Here is a 21,501-nt window from a genome sequence, read left to right as displayed (position 1 = left end):
CCTCCAGAAAATGATTCTAATAAAAAAAAACTGTCACCCAAATTACTGTGCCGGGTGATTATTTCTTACAGCTCCCATACATCAAAGTTCTTGCAAGAATCTTGTTTTTCCCTCCTCAGTGTCACTAACAATCAGTGGTTCTTCTCCAGGTGTGGTTATGTCAGGTGAGGGCCCTAAAGCAGAGGTTATAAATGTGACAGAAAATGTTGGAGCTCCTCAGTGTCCAAAGCAACTAAACCAAATGTGTGTAAAATGTTGATATTTCTTATATGTTTTATACAGCTAAAAACACCAAATGGGGACCAAATGTTTGTCCAGGACACTGAAAACTTCATCACGTCCCCATTAAACTTGGAAAAGTCATTAAATATGAAGCTAAAAATATGGTAATCATGTATTTAGAGATGTTAAACCTTGTCTGTGGTCAAACTGGCCCCAAAGACAATGGAAGGGTTAAAAAAAATCATTTCACTTTAGTTTTCTGACAGTGATCTCTGACAGGCCATTTATATCCAGCTCAATTTATGATTTTTTTTTTTCCATTTGTTGATTTACACAGAGCTGTTTCCTGCTGCACAGGAAGTGATGCACTTCATGTCAGAAAACTCTCAGATACAGATAAGTCCCGCCCACCCTGTCTGATTGACAGATGATGTTTAGGGGGTGCGGCGCAGAGACACCGCACTGATGAGCATCACATGAATAAATATATAAATACAGAGACAACATGGCACATTATTAATTTAAAAAAAAAGGCCTGTCCCCATTCTCCCCGATCCTGTCTGTCCTCCCTTCAACATACCAGGCAGGAGAAGGAGTCGTTCATCCGGTGCTGCAGCGTGTGTTTCTGCAAAATGGTGAACAAGGCGGCGTGGTCGAAACGACACGGCGCCGCAGAGATCAGCTCCTCCACGCCCTGCCTCTGAGACGGATCCAAACCTGAGCGGAAAGAGAGAGAGAGAGAGAGAGAGAGAGAGAGAGAGAGAGAGAGGATGACCTCCATGTTCATCATCAGGCCTCATACTGAGTCTTTACATTTCTCTCTTCAAACAAGCTCCAGAAATATTCCAGTGGGATGAGAAAATCCCACGTTTCCAATGCAGTTTCAACCATAAATTTCAAGTATTAAATATGTTGAAACAAATCAAAGTTCATGTCCATATCGTGGTGGAATGAATGGAAACCAGCGGCTGGAGGAAAGGGAGGAGGAGTGATGTGGCAGCTCTGAAACCCCACTGCTCGCTCTGGGAGGAGAGCAGAGGAACGTTCTGGAGAGGAAAACATGCAGAAAATCACTGGGACGGAGCTTTAAGGTTTAAATTTGTTTTGTTTTTACTTGTTAACTACGTTTTGTAAAGGGACATCTGTATTGTAAAATCAGTGAGTCTCTTGTTTCTCTTCAAACAAAGTAAAAAAAAAAAAAAAAAAAAAAATCTTCCAGTGGGATGAGATAATCCCACTTGTTTCCAGGTCAGTTTCACTTGTTTCAGGAATTTTTGGTTCTGGTAACAAATATAAATCTGTTGAAAAAAAGGAAAAAACAAGACAGATCAGCCACTGGGATCTAGAGAATGACATGAGTCAAGAAAATTCTGTAAAAAGCTGGTTAGTGGGCGCCCGGTGGCTCACCGGTTAAGAGCGGCACCATGCACCGGGGCTCAGTCCCGATCGCAGGACCGGGGTTTGAATCCGACCTCGGGTCCTTTGCTGCTCATCATTCCCTCTCTCTCCTGCCTTTCCTGTCTATCTCTACTGTGACTGTCAAATAAAGCAGAAATGGCAAAAAAATAATAATAAAAAAAAAAAGCTGATTAGTGTTGGAAACGAGTGGGATTATCTCGTCCCACTGGCAGATTTTTTTTATTTTTTACCTTACTGGAAGAGAAACAAGATTTCAACACTGAAGATGAGACTTGGATGACTTGAATGACATTTTTGTGTTCTCTGTGAGACTGACAGCCTGTTAGTCATGAGAGGAGGAAATGAAAACAGAAAATAATTATTGCCTGTGAACATAAAAACAATATCTGACTGCACAAACTTCAGTTCTTCATGTGACTGTGTCGAATGACATGTGGCTACAGAGGCGATATGAAGGCTTCTGTTGTTGCAGAGCGATAACATGCATTCAACATGGCAATTCACGCCTTTCCTTGAGCTCAACCGTGAATTGAAAGTGTAAAAAGAAAAAAAAAAAGGGAAAGGGAAAGACAACTGCATTGGCAGTGTCACTTCTCATTGCTTTGGCTAATGGCTCCCACCTCAGTTGGCTACAGCTCCTCTGTGAAATCACATCTCCACGTTTCAGCTGTAAGTACACACAAACTGACAAAAACACTCTTAACATGGAGGGAGACGTGAGGAAAACACTGAGGTGACGCATCAAAACAAAGACGTGTTGTCGGGTCAGCCGTCTGATAAAAAGAGTTTGATACGCTCTTAGCGTGCGGCGTCATTCTGCTGATTTCTGCATCATCAAGGTGGGAAAGTTTCCATGAGGAGAACAGACAGAGAAGAGAGGGGAAAAGAACAGTGGCAAATTAAAGCTAAACAATTATGGATCTGGGGGGGAGAGGTGGTAACGTAATGAGATAAAACCTCAGAAATCCCAAGATTAAAGTAGTGCATTTACAAGAAAAAAAAAAATCAAAAAATCTGTTATGAGTCAATTTTTTTTCTCCCTTCATCATCCCACCATCATTTTTTCCCCTACAATGGCACCAATACGCCGTCGTAGAAGTACAGCGATTTAAGCCGGAAACATAAAAGCACAGAGAGAGCAGACGAAGCTGCAGCGTGCGGCGGCGGCGAGGCGGCCGAACGCGCACCGAGGCGGCGAGGCGAGGTCAGCGACGGCGAGGGGAGGAACAAACACAAAAAGGAGAAGAAAAGAGAAGCAGAGCCTCGGCCGGCCCGTGGAACCTGGGTTCATTTCCAGTCCTTTCAGAGGCCTCGCCGTTAATGGCTGGTGTTGAGTGACCCCCCCCCCCACTCCACACACACACACACACACACATCATGAAAAGCCTAACACTCTCCACTCTTCCTTTATTGTGCGGGTACATTTCGGGATGGGAAGTTTCTTGGCGTGACACATGGCCCCACAAAAGACCAAGGCTCGCAGCAGAGCGCCGGCGTTCCCTCCTCGCCTGCGACGCCCGCGGCCTCGCAGGCGCCCGAGACGAGCATTAGCGATTGCTTTTTATTAACGCTGCCATTTCGGGCTTGACCACCACTTTGTTTTCTGTGTGTGCATGGCTCGCCGGCGCCCGCGAGCGCTCTTAGACATTTGTGTTTTTATCCACCGCCCCCTCCAACCCCCCCTTCCTTTTTTCTGTCGCTTTTGTCAAAAAAAAAAAAAAGAACTGCAAAAGTGAAATCCCCACAATCAACTCCAAATCGACGCTCCTCTCTTTTCATACCATCATCTTCCTTTTTCTTCTTTTTTTTTTTTTTTTACTCTCCCTTTCTCGCCATGTTGCCCTTTGGCTCCTGTGGCCCGCTTTCTTCTTTTTCTAATTCCGATGTAGGTCATTTTACATTCGTTACCTCAAAACACGGGGTGTCCTTAATGTAATTTGGAGAAAAGACACGGAGAAAAGAGACTGGAGGAGGCGACTCTAAAGAAAACGAGACAAAGAGATATAGATTAAGGCCGATAATAAGAGGAGGGAGGGAGGGAAAGTATTGATTGTGGGGCAGACGGAGGAGGAGTGATGTTGATCCGTGTCAAGTCCAACTTTCAGCTATTATCTCCTCTGCGTGTGTGTGTGTGTGTGTGTGTGTGTGTGTGTAGGGGGGTGGACTGGAACACAGGGTGTGTGTGAGACGGAAAATATGTATAGATGTCACTCACTTGGCACAGATGGTGTGTGTGTGTGTGTGTGTGTGTGTGTGTGTGTGTGTGTTTGTGTGTGTGTGTCTTTAGGATTGGTACAGACTGTGTGTGTGTACATTTCAACATGGCCAGTGTATAAACTGTGTAAAACATTGCAAAAAAAAACCTCCATCTCCATCTTAACAAGTCATTCAGTCTCTTATTCAGTTTTTTTGGTTCCAACAAGGTCAGTAATCTGAGATAATCCCACGCTGGTCGACTGAGTTTCCAGAATTTTCTTCAGTCAAGTGTCGTCTTGATTCTAGAGGCTGATCTGCTTCATTCGGCCCTGTTCCGACAGATTTATGCTGCTTCCCAGAGGAAAAATCACCAAACAAATCAAAGTGCACTGGAAACAAGTGAGATTATCTCATCACTCTGGCGGATTTGATTTTACCGTGTGGGAAGGAAAAACAAAATTTGAACAGTGAGGATGAGACTCAGCATTCAGCCTCCAGCAGGTTTCAGTGTCTAATGTCATTTTGTCTTCTGTTTACAAACAGTCTCATCAATAATGTGACGTACAGGTATGGAGAAACCTGGTTTTGTTTATACGCATGCAAACGGCCCCTGATTAGCATAACCTGTTTCGGCTCATGCTCTAATTATGAGAAGAGAGTTAAAGGAACAAAAAAGCTATTTTATGAGGCATAAAAAACGCTTGGTTACTGCACTGTAACGTAACGTAACATAATGTAATGTACCTTAACACACCGTACTGTAATGCATTGTGCCATACCATAACATACTGTATCATAGCCGAACATACAGAACCGTAACATTCCTACATAACATACTGTAACATAACGCACCAGAACATATTATGCCATACTGCAACACACTGCACCGTAACGTGATGTACTGTGACGCACCGTACCTTACTGTAACATAGTGTATTGTACCATAACATACTGTATCGTAATGTAATGTCCTGTTCTTTACCATAACACACTGTACTATAATGTACTGTAACATACAGCACTGTACTGTAAAATGTACCATCGTGTTTGCAACACACACACACACACACACACACACACACACACACACACACACACACACACACACACACACACACACACACACACCGCTGTTGGCAGCAGTCAGCTGTCTGAGCGATCCGTCACCCTGCCGGCCTCCTCGTGTGGACTTCACATGTCCTTGCGATACGTTACAAACAAACACAATCTGCTACAAAAACAGACGTAGAGCCGTTTTCACACTTTCTCCTCCAGATAGTTTCCATGTGATTTGGCGACGTTTCCATCTCTAATCTGTACTTGTTGGGAGCAGATAAGGAGTTCACCGGTGTTCCTCCGCTGTGATCGTGTCGGGTAGCTGTGCCAGTGTTTCCAGGAAGAGCCGCTTCTTCTAGCCCTAACCCTCCACTAGGGACAGGACGGAAAATATCTCATTTTGTATTTTGAGGTGGACTGTTCCTTTAAGATGTCTTGTTTACTCCCATAGTAAATAGGTAACAATCTCAAACCTCTAAACATTTCACGTCTTATATAAGTTATGTCTTTATTTGTTATACTTAAAAGGCCAAGCGCTCAGAGAAGTCGCAGGTTTAATCCCAGCAGGAATAAATTTATTCATCTAATCTGTGCATCTTGTCTGCATCGGCCCGTCTTCAAGTCAGTGTCAAACACTATTAAACTGTTAATTTGACAAAAGAGATGCTCAGTTTTATCGCTGACTTGTGGTTAAAAAAGAAAAAAAATTAAAAAAGAAAAAACACTGATGTTGAAATTTTTTTTTTTTAACAAATATATATCTATTTTTTTCCCATGTTTACAAATATATCCTTTTCTACTTTTCTGTAGTTATGTTGCTGCTAAATGTGTATTTCACTGTATTCCTGTTATCAGTTTACATACAGGAGCTTTCAGAAAAATATGAGATTTGCTGTTGATGTGAATGCAAAGTAAATATAAAAATAAATAAATAAATACATACATAAAAATAAATGCCCAAAATGTAAAACACCTATGTGACCTATGAGCTCATCTTTACAACACGGTCTATTCTGGATAGATGATTTGAGAGTGTGTGTGTGTGTGTGTGTGTGTGTGTGTGTGTGTGTGTGTGTGTGTAGGGGGGAGGTGGGGGCCCTGTGCTCAATCTCTCCATATCCATCCTGTCTGGGCTCCATGGGTATCGTCACGGCAACAGTCACATCTATGTGACATGGCTCCCTGAGAGGTGGCGCTGGCCGCTGATGGCGGGTTATTGATGCGGGAGGAGGTGGGTGGCGAGCGCTGGCGTTTCAGGTGCACGAGGCGGAGAGATGTGACTTCACCCGCCTGGCGGAGTGGCAGCGGCGCCGATACCGAGGCAGCAAAGACGAAGATGCAGACGGACAGATCTATCAAGCTCCTCGGCACGCACTCAGCTGATAAACTCCACTCAGGGAAAAAAGTTTGTGAGGAGCGAATGCACACATGAATAAGCAAGGGCATGCAATGCACGAGCACACACACACACACACACACACTCACACACACACACTGAAACACACACGTCCTCAGCTGTTCTGTTGGGTTTCAGGGTGTTGTTTAAAAACGGAGAGGTTAAGAGAAGCAGACAGTTTCCATCGGTATCAGCCCTGTTGGAAAACTGACCACCTGCTTTTTCAAAAACACAACAGACACGAGCACAACTCTCAACTTCCTACAACTAAATAAAAACAAAACGGAGAGCATGGGCTCTTGGATCAACCCAAGCTCCTGCTCTGCAGGGCTGCTGCAGCTCCTTCAGGCTCCAGGTCCTGCTGCTGCTTTAACGGTGAAGAAAAGGCTGAGCTGCTCCAGGCTCCTGGCTCTAAAGGCTTGTCCTGAGTCTCTTCATTAATCCTGGCTGTGTTTTGGGCGCAACATGCAGTGAACCAATCAGAGCGCGTCTCCCATCCCCTTTAACAGCCAGGTGTGTCACACCTTGGTGCTGTTCTAATGGAGGATTTTCCAGGTGAGAAGGAAGGCTTCTCTGCAGAGGAAACAGATCTGCTCATGCACCGAGTGAAAAGGACAACTGAGCCGCTTGGAAACGAGAGAAGACACTGACGCCGGGTGAAAGAGAGGAACCCATATTTGTTTCACCCTCCAAAAGTCCCCCAGCACCACTGCTCAGTCCCTCAAACAGCTTTCAGACCACATCAGACCCTGTGGCCGGTAGTGAGGGGCGATATGGACTAAAAATTTTATCACGATAATTTCTGGTATTTATTGCGATAACGATAAAAGTGACGATAAAAAATATAAAACAATTCAACTCCATATTTTTGACGACAAATCTATCACCGCATTCAGTCTTGAGAACCCCACAAATACTGCTCAAAAATAATACTTACTGTAGTCAAATACGCTACTAAACTATACCAATTAAGTTTAAGTAGTACACCTGTACTGCATCCTTTGTAATCACCGCTTTTTTGCAAACTTTGCATATGACAGATGTTTGCTCCACGTCAGACTTACTGTAGCCAAACCAGTTCCAGATAATCGAGCTGGAGCCTCGTTTAGCAACGAGCTCTTCGCTATCAGCCCCGCCTTCCGCCATGCTTGTTATTGTGCTACACATGTGAGCTGCCGGCTGCCAGCGGCGAGTGCTTTGCGCACGTAATTACGTCATCAACAGGAGTTTATCGTTATTATCGCGAGATGACATATTCTTACCGCGGGGAATTTTTTTGACGATATATCGCAAACGATAACATATCGCCCATCCCTAGTGGCCGGATATGCAAAATACCTCTGAACAATATCTGACAAAAGACTCTTGTGGATTCAATGAGCCACATTTGATTCCTGTGTGATGATGTTGGCCCCCATAGCAGCCATTTCACTGCAGGCAGAGACTTTTGTCCAACTGGACGTCGCTGGAGAAAATGACCTCTAGTGACCTCTAGGAGAATCACAGCCTCATCAAACTTTACAGACACAAACTAGAGAGCGAGGCCGTTCAGAGGAGCTCTGCTGCTCCAGCTGGACTGACAGTGAGGGACAGGTTCTGACACATTTACACAACACAACGCTCAACATCCAGTCACAGGAAAAATGAAATTCTTAAGAGAAATCTCCAAAAGTTTTTGACACCAAATCAAAGCCTGATTTTTTCTCTGGTGTTCCTCAAGGTCTTGATGTCCTAATGTGATGTTTTGGACGCATTTAGACCAATTTTATGAATTTCCAAGTCATCAAAAATGGCTAAATTTTGCCCCAAATCTGTGGCACAAATGGTATCAAAGCAAAAAATGAATGCAACACCTTATGACACATCAGCAAACACTGGAACGGCATCATATCCTCCTATCATAATGTTCTGGCCCATATACACTTATATATACCACCAAACAATCATTTTTCGAGATTTTGTAGAATAACTTGACACACAGAGTTGAGCTGCATTTCAAACTTATCTTCCAGTTCCCAGCTTTCAGATGATGTTTACCACTATTTGGCTTTTACTGTTGACCTTTGACCTCCCAGAAATAACTTCACCTCTGCGCTTCAAGCAGAGCAGATCATAAAGATCTGCAGAAACACCTGAGCCAACACAAAACTGCTATAATGCAAAGCTGTACATAGAGCGTGTACTGGTATACTGACTGTGTATTGACTGAAATAACTGTCTGCATATATACTGAGAAAAAAACACTTGTTCAACTATGGGAAAACAAGCGATTTAATAAAAACTTTGGGTCCCTTTTATCAATTACCATGACCATAAAAACGAGCATGTCTCACTGTGTGTTGACTGAACTGTGGGAGGAAGCTGGACAACGGTGATTACAAGATATAACCAATAATCTATTGATTTTGATCTCCATATATTTTGATTCTACTGTGGTTACACAAGCCATAATCCATTCATGAAAGACGGGAACTGGTTTCGGCTTCAGCTGTCCTACAAGCTGCTGCTATTCAGTGACAGCCAGCAGGTGCAGCTTTGTGAGTGAGGTCGGTCTGACACCAGGTTGTGTGGCGACTCGCAGGTAACTAGCAATCAGGCGACAGGTGGATTTGTTACGTCTTTAGAATCCGCAGGTCCAACGCACATAAGTGAGGTCAGTAAATCGTTCCTAATAAAATTATTTCTATCTCAGTTGTTTTTGGTGTTTCTTTAATACAGGAAGAAAAACAGAATTACCACCTTGTGCCTGTATGCCTCCGCAAATCTGGCAAGTTGCTGTTTACATCCCCGTCTGTCCAGAAGACATTCCCTAAAGGCGTTCCTGAGACATCACATTAACAAGAATGGAACGGATGTCACCTTGACCTTTGACCGATCCACAATCTAATCAGTTTAATCTCAAGTTCAAGTGGATATTTGTGCCAAATTTGAAGAAATTCACATCCCTGAGGGAAAATGAAAATGGCAGCTATCCTAAACACTGGAACACATTTCTTTCCTCCTCCCGTTTTCTGAATTTATTAATATTCTGCAGGCCGACAGGAAGCCAGTTGACGATCACTGTTTCAGGCTGACCTGTATTCATGTCCAAGCTCCTCCAGGCTGAAGATCACTACTGTGTAATCCAAATCATGGATTTCAGGTTAAAGTGGACGGCAAAGAGTCCTTCAGCTTCCTGTAGCTTCGATAGGATCTGACAGGAGGACGGACATTTGAACACTGATCCGTCTGAACTGAAATCTTGTTTAATTGAACCGAGTGCGTTGGTAACCAAACGGACTGAGCTGTGAATACAGCAGCAAACAACAACAACAAAAAACCCCTGAATACTCCTTAACGTTTGCCAAGGTAGGAAAGGTCCTTCTGGAAACATGAAGTCAACCGTTTGTGCTTTTCTGAATGAGGTTTTTCTGCAGTATTTTCACGCCGCTTCCAAGTTGAGAAGAGTTGAGTTTCTGAAAGGAATGTGGGACGAAGGCCAAGTGCTGAAAAGCGCTCGCTGCTGCTGTGGCTCGGCTTCAAAAAGCATTTAAACTTCTCCTGCGAGTGCAGATAATCCCTCTGCCTCCACATCCTCCCCGCTTCCTCTTAACAGCATCAACGGAGGACCTCGTTCAGCTTCGTGGAACAGACGACTGGGCCCTTTTCCTCTTACATTTCCTCTTTATTTCCTTTTCCACTTTACATTCACCGGCTGTGCCTCAAACGCAAGGAAGCTTCCTAATGAGGTGGCGTGTCATTTTAAGGTTGCAGGACTCTCATTCAGAATGGCGTATAGGAGGCATCGCTAGCTAGCAGTGAGGCAGCTAATGTTACATTGCATTACAGGGTTACCATGGAAACCACAAACTCCACTTTCAGGTTTTTTTTTTTTCTTTTCTTGGCTAGCTTTTCACCACAGCAGCAACATGACAACTGTTTATTTATTTATTTATTTATTTTGGAAGTGCTCCCACAACATCTTCATTATTTCTTTGCTTGTTCAAATCACATGGATTCTTTATTCCCTCCTGCTATTATTGTGGGTCAGCGGGTTTCAATTTTTTTCGAGCCTTCCAAGGTGAATTCTGTGTTTGGGCTGGACAAACAAATTTTCTGTGGGACAATAAAGACTATATTTATCTATTTGGCTGAGGACTCTCTGGAGGCCCCTCACTGACCCCTGGGGGTCCTTGGACCCCAGTGTTCTGGGTAAATTTTGCTTTGAATGACTTGATTGTTAATAATGAGCATTCACTACACTGCACTTGATTAAAAACAATCAAGGACAAAGCATAAAAAAACCAAAGACTTATTTTGACTGTGGTCTTTACTCATGTCCATCATGTCTTCTGGTGAAACACAAACCCTCAGCTTGAAGACTCCTTCGGTTTTCTGTCGTCGGCGCGGAGCAAAGACAAACCGACAGGCAAAACAGAAGCCAAGCGCTGGCAGAGAAGCAGCGACTCCACAGCAACACACTGCAGTAAAGCGTGGCGGTGTGGTTATGTACGAGTCAGTAACACGAGAGTCGCATGGAAACAACTTCATTATCTGTTCACACACGCCGGTCGATAAAAACCAACGCCTCTGAGCCGTTTAGCGACACAAAGCTAAAACACTGAGCCGCGGGAACAAAGAGAAGCAGATCTGTGTGAATGGCAGAAAAATGTGTTTTCCTGAACGATCTTCTGATGTGGTTCAGCGACACGGCTTTCTCCGTCAGAACTGAACCTCCAGACAGAGAGAGAGAGAGAGAGAGAAGGTCTACTGTGAGGAAAGATTACAGAGCATGGTGCATATTAAATGCTGAATGTTTGCAGACTGTGTGCGTGCGTGCGTGTGTGTATGCACACGCAAGTACTCATCAGTGTGTACACACGCAGTCATTAGGCTTATTTAACCTCTGCGTTTCCGATATGAGAAATGCCATCAGGGCATGTGTAGATGAAGACGCAAGTTCACCATCATGATCATTAGAGCGAGCAGGACTTCCTGTCAAGCCCGTTACATCCACACACACACACACACACACACACACACACACACACACACACACACACACACACACACACACACACGGAGGCAGACTCGCCGGGAACCAGAGCGGCACTTAGCACCCAGTTAAGAGCTATTTCAGGGACGCCTTCAATTTCCCAGCAAACTGAATGTCAGCACCTCTCGCCATTAGCCGCTCTATCTGTTCCATTACCGCTAACGAGCAGCAGTGATAAGGGGCTCGCATGATGTAAAATTACAGAAACACACCGTAATCAGCTCCCAGTATGCACTTCATATCACAATACTCCACTGGTCGGAGGCGGCGTGCGGCACAGACGAGCACGCCGACACTTAACGAAGCAGACGATTCCAACAGGAGCGGGTAAGAAAAGAAAAAGAAAAAAGAGAAGAAAACGCCACGTGCACCGCGAGGCGAGGTGTGCATGCTGCCCTCCATTTGTGCTGATGGGAGGCAGGAGTGTGTTGCCACACACACGCAGCGGTTCCACACGGGCGGCGTAACCTGTTAGATTAGCCTCCTGCTGTGGAGTGTGTGGAGCCGCTGGCTCTGCAGCCCATCAACACACACACACACACACACACACACACACACACACACACACACACACACACACACACTCTCTCTCTCTCTCTCTCTCTCTAACACTGCGCCAAACACAAACCCTCACACTGAATACTGAGGTTGTTCTGCAGAGCACCTCCTTGCTGCTTTTATTTCATGAGACAATAATCTTTATGCAAACTCAAAAGAAAAATCTTTTTCACTGCTTTTGTTGAACAAGTTCAATGCTAATCAACTTGTTTCCAGAATTTTCTTGAATCGAGTGTCATTTTCTTGATCCTAGTTGCTGATTTGCTTCATTCTGTCTAGTTTCAACAGATTTATACTTGTTCACCAGTGGGATTATCTCATCCCACTGGTGAACCCGCTGGTTTCCATTCATTCCACGACGATATGAACATGAACTTTCAGAGCCTTCACACTTTCTTCACTCCAGTTTTCCATCAGCCCAGTAAAGTCCTCCACATGAGTTTTCCTAAAAGCAGCAGCACTGTTGTGTTTTCAGGACTTTTTGGAGATCAGGATATGATGGTGCGTTCAGGGGCTGTCTGACAACAAAGTTTACAGTCACTTTCCACTGACCAGCAGCATCACATTCGCGAGTTGGATTGTTGATAACCCAGAGGACAAGAAGTACCAGTGACATGGACATATTGAGAATACGACGATACTGTGAATTTGATTGTTTTAACTGCAGTGAGCTCACGTTTCGAAAGTACATAAATGCACCCCTGCCCTCTGATTTCAGTCATGGCGGAAAGCAAAAGCACAAATATAAGAATATTCCTATTGATAAGAGCTGGACAGACCATGGAATTTATGTTGGATTATGAGTTATTTGCTTTCTGACACTGTGTCCTGCAGGTGTAAAGGTGCAATCTGCTGGTTTTTTTTTTGTTTGTTTGTTTGTCTGTTTGTTTTATTTTAACTCACTACTCATCTTTGGAGGACAATAAATACTCTATGATAAATAATCTACCTTTTTTACCTTGACAGGTCAAGAATACTGTGTAACCTCTTGGGTTTATAAAATCCCCTGTAAAGCTGCACTGGATAAAACTCAAAAATGCACATTCATCAAGATGAACTCAAGGTTGTTTTTGTTGTTTTTTTCTGGCTCTGGAAAAGCTGACATGCTGGAGGTTTGGAGATAAAATAAAACTGTTGCACAGAATATTCTGTCATCTCACAGGTCATTACTCTCAGTTGGTTTTCTCCTCTGTTAAAATTACAAAACACAAACAGACTGTCATGCGGTATATTTCACAACTCCATAAGGCTGGGGCTCATAACTGTTCCTACTTTACAGTCATATGTTACCACATTTTAAACTGTAGTGGACACACTGGCAGTGCTGGTGGTGGTGTGTTCGCTGTTCCCTCGTCCTGTTTGGCTGCTGCATCGATCCAGCCTCCAGCCAATGTTTGTGTTTGACCTTAAATAAAAAACAGGAAGTGCAGTATGAGCAGAACCTACTGATCGGCGACGCTGGCTTCTGATTGGCTCCTCGGCAGTTGGTGGTCTTGTTCTGGGGGGGGCGGGACCGGTTTGTAGGACTGCCCCGTGGCTCGGTACATGGCCTGCACCCACAGCACCCGGTCCTGCTCGTCGTCGCTGGCGAACATCACCAGGTCGCCCTCCTTCACGGCGTTGAAAAACACCCGACCACCCTGCAAACCTGCCGGGAGCGGGGAGGGAGGGGAGGAAAGAGACTGACTTTCTTGTTTGTTTGTTTTTTTTTCATTGTCAAACAACAGACAAACAGCTTTTTGCAGTTCAGAAGCCACATGAAAACCTCTGAGATTTTTTTTTTTTCTGGAATAAACAGAAAAGGACCTGAGAGGAACCGCCGTGTTCTGCTTCTGAAATGGAAGCATTTCAGGCAGCGGCTCCCTTTCAGCCTGCACACGCGCGCGCACACACACACACACACACACACACACACACACAAGCTGCAGTTCCTGTTTTTTAACCTTCAGCTGAGGCAGACAGGCGGTAACAAAAAGCTCCGAGTAGCAAAGTGTAAGAAAAAGGTCAGACTGAGGCGGTTTTCCCTCCTCAGGTTCCATAAGCCTCTTTACAGTTGGGCCGTCCCTCTCTACATTCCAGCCTCAACGTTTTTTCCGGCTGTTTTTCCGGCGGTGTGTTTACTGAGGCTCCATCAGCCGGGAGGCGGGAGCGTCTGAAAAGGCTACCTGAGCCGCTGAAGTGGATTGAAGTGGATCATCACCTTTTAATCCCAGCCTCCACTGCAAACAAACAAACGAGCGGCACGGATGTTTACTCGCTCTGCCCCGAATTTCTCCCCGTTTGCAACGAATCGGAGACGAGGAAAAGTCTGAGTTCGTAGTTCCGTGTTCTGCAGACGCTCGCCGTGTTCGCCTGGTCGTTTCTGTTGAAAACGCTTTTTACAAATCAAACCAGACGCTAAAGTGTGAGGAGTTCATGCAGATGGAATGGGGTCGACACACACATAAATAAACACACACACACACACACACACACACACACACACCTTGAAGGCTCTCTGTCTTTTTGTTACTGGAGTTTTGATGAGCCTGTTTTTGTTTCGATGTATTTATGTCCTTTGTTACTGTGTGAAGCACTGAAAGATGTACCTGTTCATTCAAATAAAAACTGAAAATATTTAAAAACAAAAAAAATACGTCAACAACAATAACAATAGTAACAATAATAATTATGATGATGATGATAAAATAACTAAAATAAAAATCTAAATATCTATCTATATCTATCTCTATATCTATCTATCTATATCTATCTTTAGATATAGATATAAAATTCTAACAATTATTATCATAAGATCATTATCATAAAAATAAATAACAAACATTAAAGACACATAAAATAAAATAAAAAAAACAAACAAAATCTAAATTAAAATGCAAACAAAAATAAAAGCCAAAAACCCCAAATCTAAATGTTTCTAAATGCAGCGAGCATGGCCTGTGTGGTGGCCCCTGTGAGGGCCTGTGTGGGCCCCTGTGAGGGCCTGTGTGGTGGCCCCTGTGAGGGCCTGTGTGGGCCCCTGTGAGGGCCTGTGTGGTGGCCCCTGTGAGGGCCTGTGTGGTGGCCCCTGTGAGGGCCTGTGTGGTGGCCCCTGTGTTGGCCCCTGTGAGGGCCTGTGTGGTGGTCTGTGTGGGCCCCTGTGAGGGTCTGTGTGGTGGCCCCTGTGAGGGCCTGTGTGGTGGCCCCTGTGAGGGCCTGTGTGGTGGCCCCTGTGAGGGCCTGTGTGGTGGCCCCTGTGTTGGCCCCTGTGAGGGCCTGTGTGGTGGCCCCTGTGAGGGCCTGTGTGGTGGTCTGTGTGGGCCCCTGTGAGGGCCTGTGTGGTGGCCCCTGTGAGGGCCTGTGTGGTGGCCCCTGTGTTGGCCCCTGTGAGGGCCTGTGTGGTGGCCCCTGTGAGGGCCTGTGTGGGCCCCTGTGAGGGCCTGTGTGGTGGCCCCTGTGTGGGCCCCTGTGAGGGCCTGTGTGGTGGCCCCTGTGAGGGCCCCTGTGTTGGCCTGTATGGTGGCCCCTGTGAGGGCCTTTATGGTGGCCCCTGTGAGGGCCTGTGTGGTGGCCCCTGTGTTGGCCCCTGTGAGGGCCCCTGTGTTGGCCCCTGTGAGGGCCTGTGTGTTGGCCCCTGTGAGGGCCTGTGTGGTGGCTCCTGTGTGTTGGCCCCTGTGGTGGCCCCTGTGGTGGCCCCTGTGTCTACCTGGCTGCGGGTCGCAGTAGTCCACCGTGTAGCCCTCCAGCTGCATCAGCTCCTGCGGCTCAGACTTCTTCTCTCTGTAGCTGCACATGGCGAAGGTGTACTGACTGACCTGCAAGACACACACACACACACACACACACACACACACACTTTCACTTGACATCTATACACTCATCTGACGCTCCAACCCAGACAGATGTACAGCCTGGATCAGCTTCAGTTCAAACCAGAGGTCAAAGGTCAACACAGCCCTGACACCACAAATACAAGAAGCACTCCTGTGAGCCCAGTGAGCGAGTAATGACTGTTTTCTTTGTCTAAGTATCATTTCATGTATAAAATGTGGAAACCACAGCAAAGTCTGATGGGAAGTGATCAGAAGCCAAAGTGACATCATCAGATCTCTTCTTCAGTCTGACCAGCAGCTAAAAAAACAAAACATTAATCTGATAAAGATCTGAGTGGAGACAGGAAAGACTATCTGAGCATCTTAGTGATCGCAGTGAAGCTGGAATCACTTCAACACTGACTAAACTGAATAACCATTAACAAAGACAGAATTTTATATATATATCTATATCTAGATATAAATATATGCATATATATGTACATACACACACACACACACACACATATATATATATATACATAAATGTGCATAATGTGCATTCGGTCAATCATTTGATCGATTAATCATTTAACAGTTCTGGCACTCGACCCTGTAAAGGCTGAGTGGCAGGAAACTAAGAGCTGAGCGGAACCTGTACAAATAAATCTTTTATTTTTTATTATCTGCTTTTGTCTGCAGACCTCGGAGCCTCGCAGAGACCAAACGCAATTAACTTTACAGCCTGAGCGTTCGACTTGTGATCAAACACCTTTTTGAGATGTAAAAACCTTTTCGAGTAGAACCATCTAACGTGAGCTGATTTTCTTTAATTAGCTACAACTATTTCTTTTGGCGCGGGAGAATTGAGCTCTCTGGGCTATTAACTGATTAAAAGCTGAAAAATAAGGAGGAAATGAGTTTTATTTGCTAAAAAAAGGAAGCGTGCCTCGAGAGCCAGGAGTGATGTCTGAATATTTCACTGGATTCACAGTGTGAATGTTTGCAGTCGACGACACACACCGTGAAGTCCGATTGTGCCTGAGAGGAGCCACCGTGCTGTCACAGGACAAACATTTCATCAGCATCATAAAGTGGCAACTGGCTACAGAGATTTTTTTTTTTTTTTTTATCTTATATTCCCCTCCATCGTGGTGCTCTTTGTTCTCCAAGCAGCACTTCTACTCCTCTCTGCTGCAGTGACCTACTTTCCCATCCGGATCAATACATTTAGTCTGATCTGCCGCGGCTTGGAGAGAGTCGTCTCGTGTCATTCACCTGGACCAGAACGAAATATCTTCTCTTCCAGCGTTTCCACACTCGCTGTCCCAGGGCGTACAGATACCTGCAACACAGAGCCGTGTTTCAACATGAGCCGCTGCAAACTGAGAGCCACATCAACCCAGTCACACTGTCACAAAACACAAGACACTCTGAAACCCTAACATGGGGATGTTTTACTGATTTTCTGTGTCCATTTTTTGTTTTTACTGTTTTTTCTGGGGTTTTTTTTAAATTATTATTTTAATTTAAAATTTTAATTTAATCTATTTGTTTAAATTCATTAATGTAATTATTTAATGTGCATTTTTGCACAGTTTTTAAACAAATGTTTTGGTGATTTTCAGGTCATCATCTCCTACTTTCTTGCTAATTTGCTTATTTCTCCCATGTTTTTGGAATAAATCAAGTGAATCTGCTCAGGTTTCAAAGGATTAAATGCTTGTGAAATGCATTTACAAGAAATCTGACATTCAGCTACAATCACTGATCTGACATACATGAATACATCAATTTAACAATTATAAAGATCATCTTCTCGCATATTTTGCAAATTTTGCATTTTTCTTTCTTTCTTTTCTTTACTACCGTTCTACATTTTTTTTTTTTTTGATAATTTGTCAATTGCCTTTTTGCTCCATGTCTCTTTTTAAATGAAATCAAGTGAATTTGTGCAGGTTTCATTAACGCCTTTCAGTCTCCGTGAACACAGACGTGCCTCCAGCCTGCAAGCTGCAGCGGCTGAAATCTCTGACCAAACTGAGCGTGCAGACAACAACATATTGTTGGCCGGCGAGCTGCTCAGAGGCCGTGACACAGACAGAGGAGCCCATTGAGGGAAGTCTTCAGCACGGGAAGGAAAATGGGAAGAATGACCAAAGTGGCCCCTCAATCAATCGGCCGGCTCCCCGGGCCTCCTAAAGCGTGGGATACAGGCAAGTGCAAGTGAGGAAAATCAATCGATGGCGAGACCCCTTTCTTCAGCCCTGCTGCCTGCCCTTAAGAAAAGGCCTCCAGTCAAGGCTGGAGCGCGTGAATGTGGTCCGCCTGCCAAATCTGGGCCATTCTCTAGGAGTTGGGTTAACATGTGGCAGCAGTATTCATCCACTTGTGTAAATGATTTGCTGTCCGTCCTCCAACACCTCGCCAGGCTTTCAGTGCTCTATTCAGCTGCACGGGCGGCGAGGGCCGGTGCTGACCGCAGCCTTGGCTGCCAATAACGCCGAAGCCACTGCAGGCATTTTGCAGCCCTCACCTCGCCGCCAGGTCACGCTTCTGCAGCTCCGAGTCGTGCTGCCTGCTGCTATTTTTTTTTATTCACCTATTGTAATTATGGCAAGATCCAGTTTTCACATTCAGCAAGAGAGAGCAAGGAGTAAAATAGACGGCATTTCACTTCTTCCTCTCTCAGCTCCAAGGACAGGAAATATCCAGGCAGAAAACATCTCCGCTGTGAGGACAGCAGACTCCCGGAAGATAAGAAAAAAAAAAAAACAAAAAACAAAATGTATGAAACACACATAAGAACAGCTACACTTAACATCAGGGATTTATCTGTCAGTCTAAGTCAACCAATTCATCTGAGGAGCAACACTGAGTACACCAAGTTTTCTTTGCAGATGAAAAATAATAAAAATACTACTTAAAAAAAAAAAAAATCACATCATCAAATAACCAAAATGTGAGAAGTGTCCAGCAGGGGGCGCTGTGCTGGAAACAACAGAGTGACTTTAATAAGTTCAGCTGCTGATTGAGACATAAGGGCAGGCAGACAGCAGGAACATGAGGAGCCCTGCTGCAGCCCCAGCTGACACTGCCCCCTGCTGGAGGATCACTGCAACTGCACCTCCACAGTTTCTGACTGTGTGTGTGTGTGTGTGTGTGTGTGTGTGCATTAACGAGGCTGCCTGACCCCACCAGGCCTCTGTTCATTATTGTAACAGAGTCTTATAGTGAAGCCTGGGACAAATCCACAAGGCTGTTAGCACTGTGTGTGTGTGTGTGTGTGTGTGTTGGGGGTGGGGGTGGGGGGGGTGGGGGGGTGGGGGTCCCCCTCACACATGGGACCCCAAGACTCACAAAGAGAAAGGTGGGAAACAGGCGGAGCGAGGAACGAAAAGAGGACGGGCGCCGCTGAGCTCAGAGGAGCAGGACGGAGCAAGAGATGAAGGCCTCCATCTTCAAAAGTCAAGTTTTATTTTCTTCAAACAAGGAAAAACAAAACAAAACAAAACAAAACAAATGTGCCAGTGGGATGAGATAATCCCACTTGTTTCCAATGCAGCTGTCTCACTTGTTTCTGGATTTTTTTTTCCTGGGAACGAGTATAAATCAGTTGAAACGAGGCAGATCAGCCACTCGGGGTGAAGAACATGTCTGAAGGGACTCGCTCTGCGTGAGGAGCCTGCAGAGCGGCTGCAGATCCACCACAGCACCTCTAAAGGTTCATTCTGCTAAAACAGCTTTTCCTCTAACTGATCACTTCAAATTTGATAACTTCAGCATTTGTGGGAGAGACACCAAACCCCGAGTCCTTAAGCAACAACCCTGTACTCATTTCTTCCCCGAGTTCACAACTGTGTCCTTTTCTAATTTTCTGTACTTGTGTCACTGCTAAATGTGTTTTGTTGCATCTTACTGTAATCAGTTTACCCTCTGTTCTTTTTCATTTTAATCTCTTATTTTCAAAAAAGCCCTCTACGTGTCGGTGCTGCAAATAAGCATCAGCTACAAACACCATGACGATTGTATTACACAGTAGTATTCAGGTTGACTGTGCATTGTACATACATGAATACATAAATAACACAGAAACGAATAAATGGCACTTGATACAGGGAAAATTCATTAGACAAGTTGATTAGCGTTGGAAACAAATGGGATTATCTAATCCCAGTGGCAATTTTTTTACCCTGCTGGAAGAAAAACAAGATTTGAACTCTTAAGATGAAACTAAATGACTTGGTGAGATGGAGATGTTTAAGTTGACAAATAGATTAAAGCTGTTCATATTGACAGTAGTAATACTAGTACTATAAGATGTACCAGTTGCAGTATTATACCGCATATCAGCAGTAATAGCAGTATATAGTGTACAGAAGCAGTAACAGTATTAGTAATTTAGCAGTTAAATGTTTGGGGGAATAAACAATATGCACAAGGCATCAGAGGATCCTCGCTGTACTGCTAATAAATAATAAATATCTCAACACTCCCAGGTGTCAGGTGTTTCTGGGCAGCCACGGTAACCAGCAGGGCTGCACCTCCCACCTCAATTCAAGTTATGATGCTGGGCTGCTGATTCCATGCATACTGTGGCACGGTATTGTGATTTTTGTTTCTTTTTTTTTTTTTTTAAGTGTTGTACTACAAAGGCTGAGTCATCGTTCCAATGTCAATCACAGGGAAGCCAGTCAAATTCATCCTGAGATTTTTACTTTAATTTACTCCAGTTTTTTTTTTCTTGCCGTTTTTAATTTTTGTGATGATCTGGATTTCAGACATGACTGTGCAGACTGGTTTCTGGTTTCATGGTAAAAAGGCCACATGTTCCAAGTCGCTGGCTGATGCTGTAAATCCGCCTGCTCATGTTCCTGATCTGTGAGCTGCTCAGATCTTTTTAAATCCACCTGGAGCTCGCTCTGCACGGACGAGCACGGACGAGCCGCAGAAAACCTCCTGCTTTTCAAACTCTGCCTTCATTTATTACCTCTAAAGCCTTTTTGTTTTGTTCTTTTACAAAGAAGGAGCTCTGAAGGAAACCTGCCTCTGTTTCATGTGACCTTGATCTGACGTTCATTTCATATCGTTTCATTTTTTATTACACAGGAAACAAAGAATGAAAAAGCAATGCCACCGAAGTCAAAACGTGGTACAATTAAAACTGTCTTAACCCTGCAGCAAATACAACGCAAAGTCACATCACAATAGAAAAAAAACTACTTCATTGATTTTTCTACATGCATTGCACATTTTCTCTAATTTCTCTTTTTAGTGTTTTTACTTTATTTTTTATTTTATTTTGTTATTTTCTGTTTCAGTTTCATGTGGAATTGAATATGAAACTTTTACTAATTTATAGATTTATTTGTGTATTTATTTAAGGTTAAGTTTATTTATTTATTTAAAAAAAAAAATGGGACAGTGCATATTAATGAACATTTTAAACAAAAAATGTAAATATGAAGCGAGATTGTATCCGTATGGCTAATTTCCATCCATTTCCATATTTATTATTTATTTGTTTGTTTATTTTACCTCTATCTTAAACAGGACTCCTTGGAGTAAAAGATATTGTATCTCCACTAAAGGGTAAATAAAAATTAAAAAAAAAAAAAAAAATTAAAAAATTAAAAATTAAAAAGTAGTTGTGATGGACAAAAAGTGAGTGACTTGTGTGCATCTTTAAACATTATCAAGGCCATAAATTTGAAGTATTCTGAGACTTTTACAGAGTTTTAAAGACCAACAGAGACTCAAAGAGAGAGAGAGAGAGAGAGAGAGAGAGAGAGAGAGAGAGAGTAATAACTACATAAAAACTTGAAAAT

General features: G+C 44.0%; 1 protein-coding gene across 1 annotated transcript in view; it reads right to left on the bottom strand.

Moving 5' to 3' along the window:
* cadps2 (Ca++-dependent secretion activator 2) overlaps positions 1-21,501 on the bottom strand; it is a 243,713-nt gene that overhangs the window by 86,154 nt on the left and 136,058 nt on the right. Inside the window, 5 exon segments of the mRNA XM_030054425.1 lie at positions 803-939; positions 13,329-13,389; positions 13,391-13,530; positions 15,568-15,676; positions 16,952-17,018. Of these exon segments, the coding sequence (XP_029910285.1) occupies positions 803-939; positions 13,329-13,389; positions 13,391-13,530; positions 15,568-15,676; positions 16,952-17,018 (514 nt within the window).

The sequence above is a fragment of the Myripristis murdjan genome, chromosome 6 (assembly GCF_902150065.1).
Source record: "Myripristis murdjan chromosome 6, fMyrMur1.1, whole genome shotgun sequence".
Lineage (NCBI taxonomy): Eukaryota > Metazoa > Chordata > Actinopteri > Holocentriformes > Holocentridae > Myripristis > Myripristis murdjan.
Note: the sequence above shows the minus strand (reverse complement) of the source record. Positions and strands in the feature narration are given on the sequence as shown.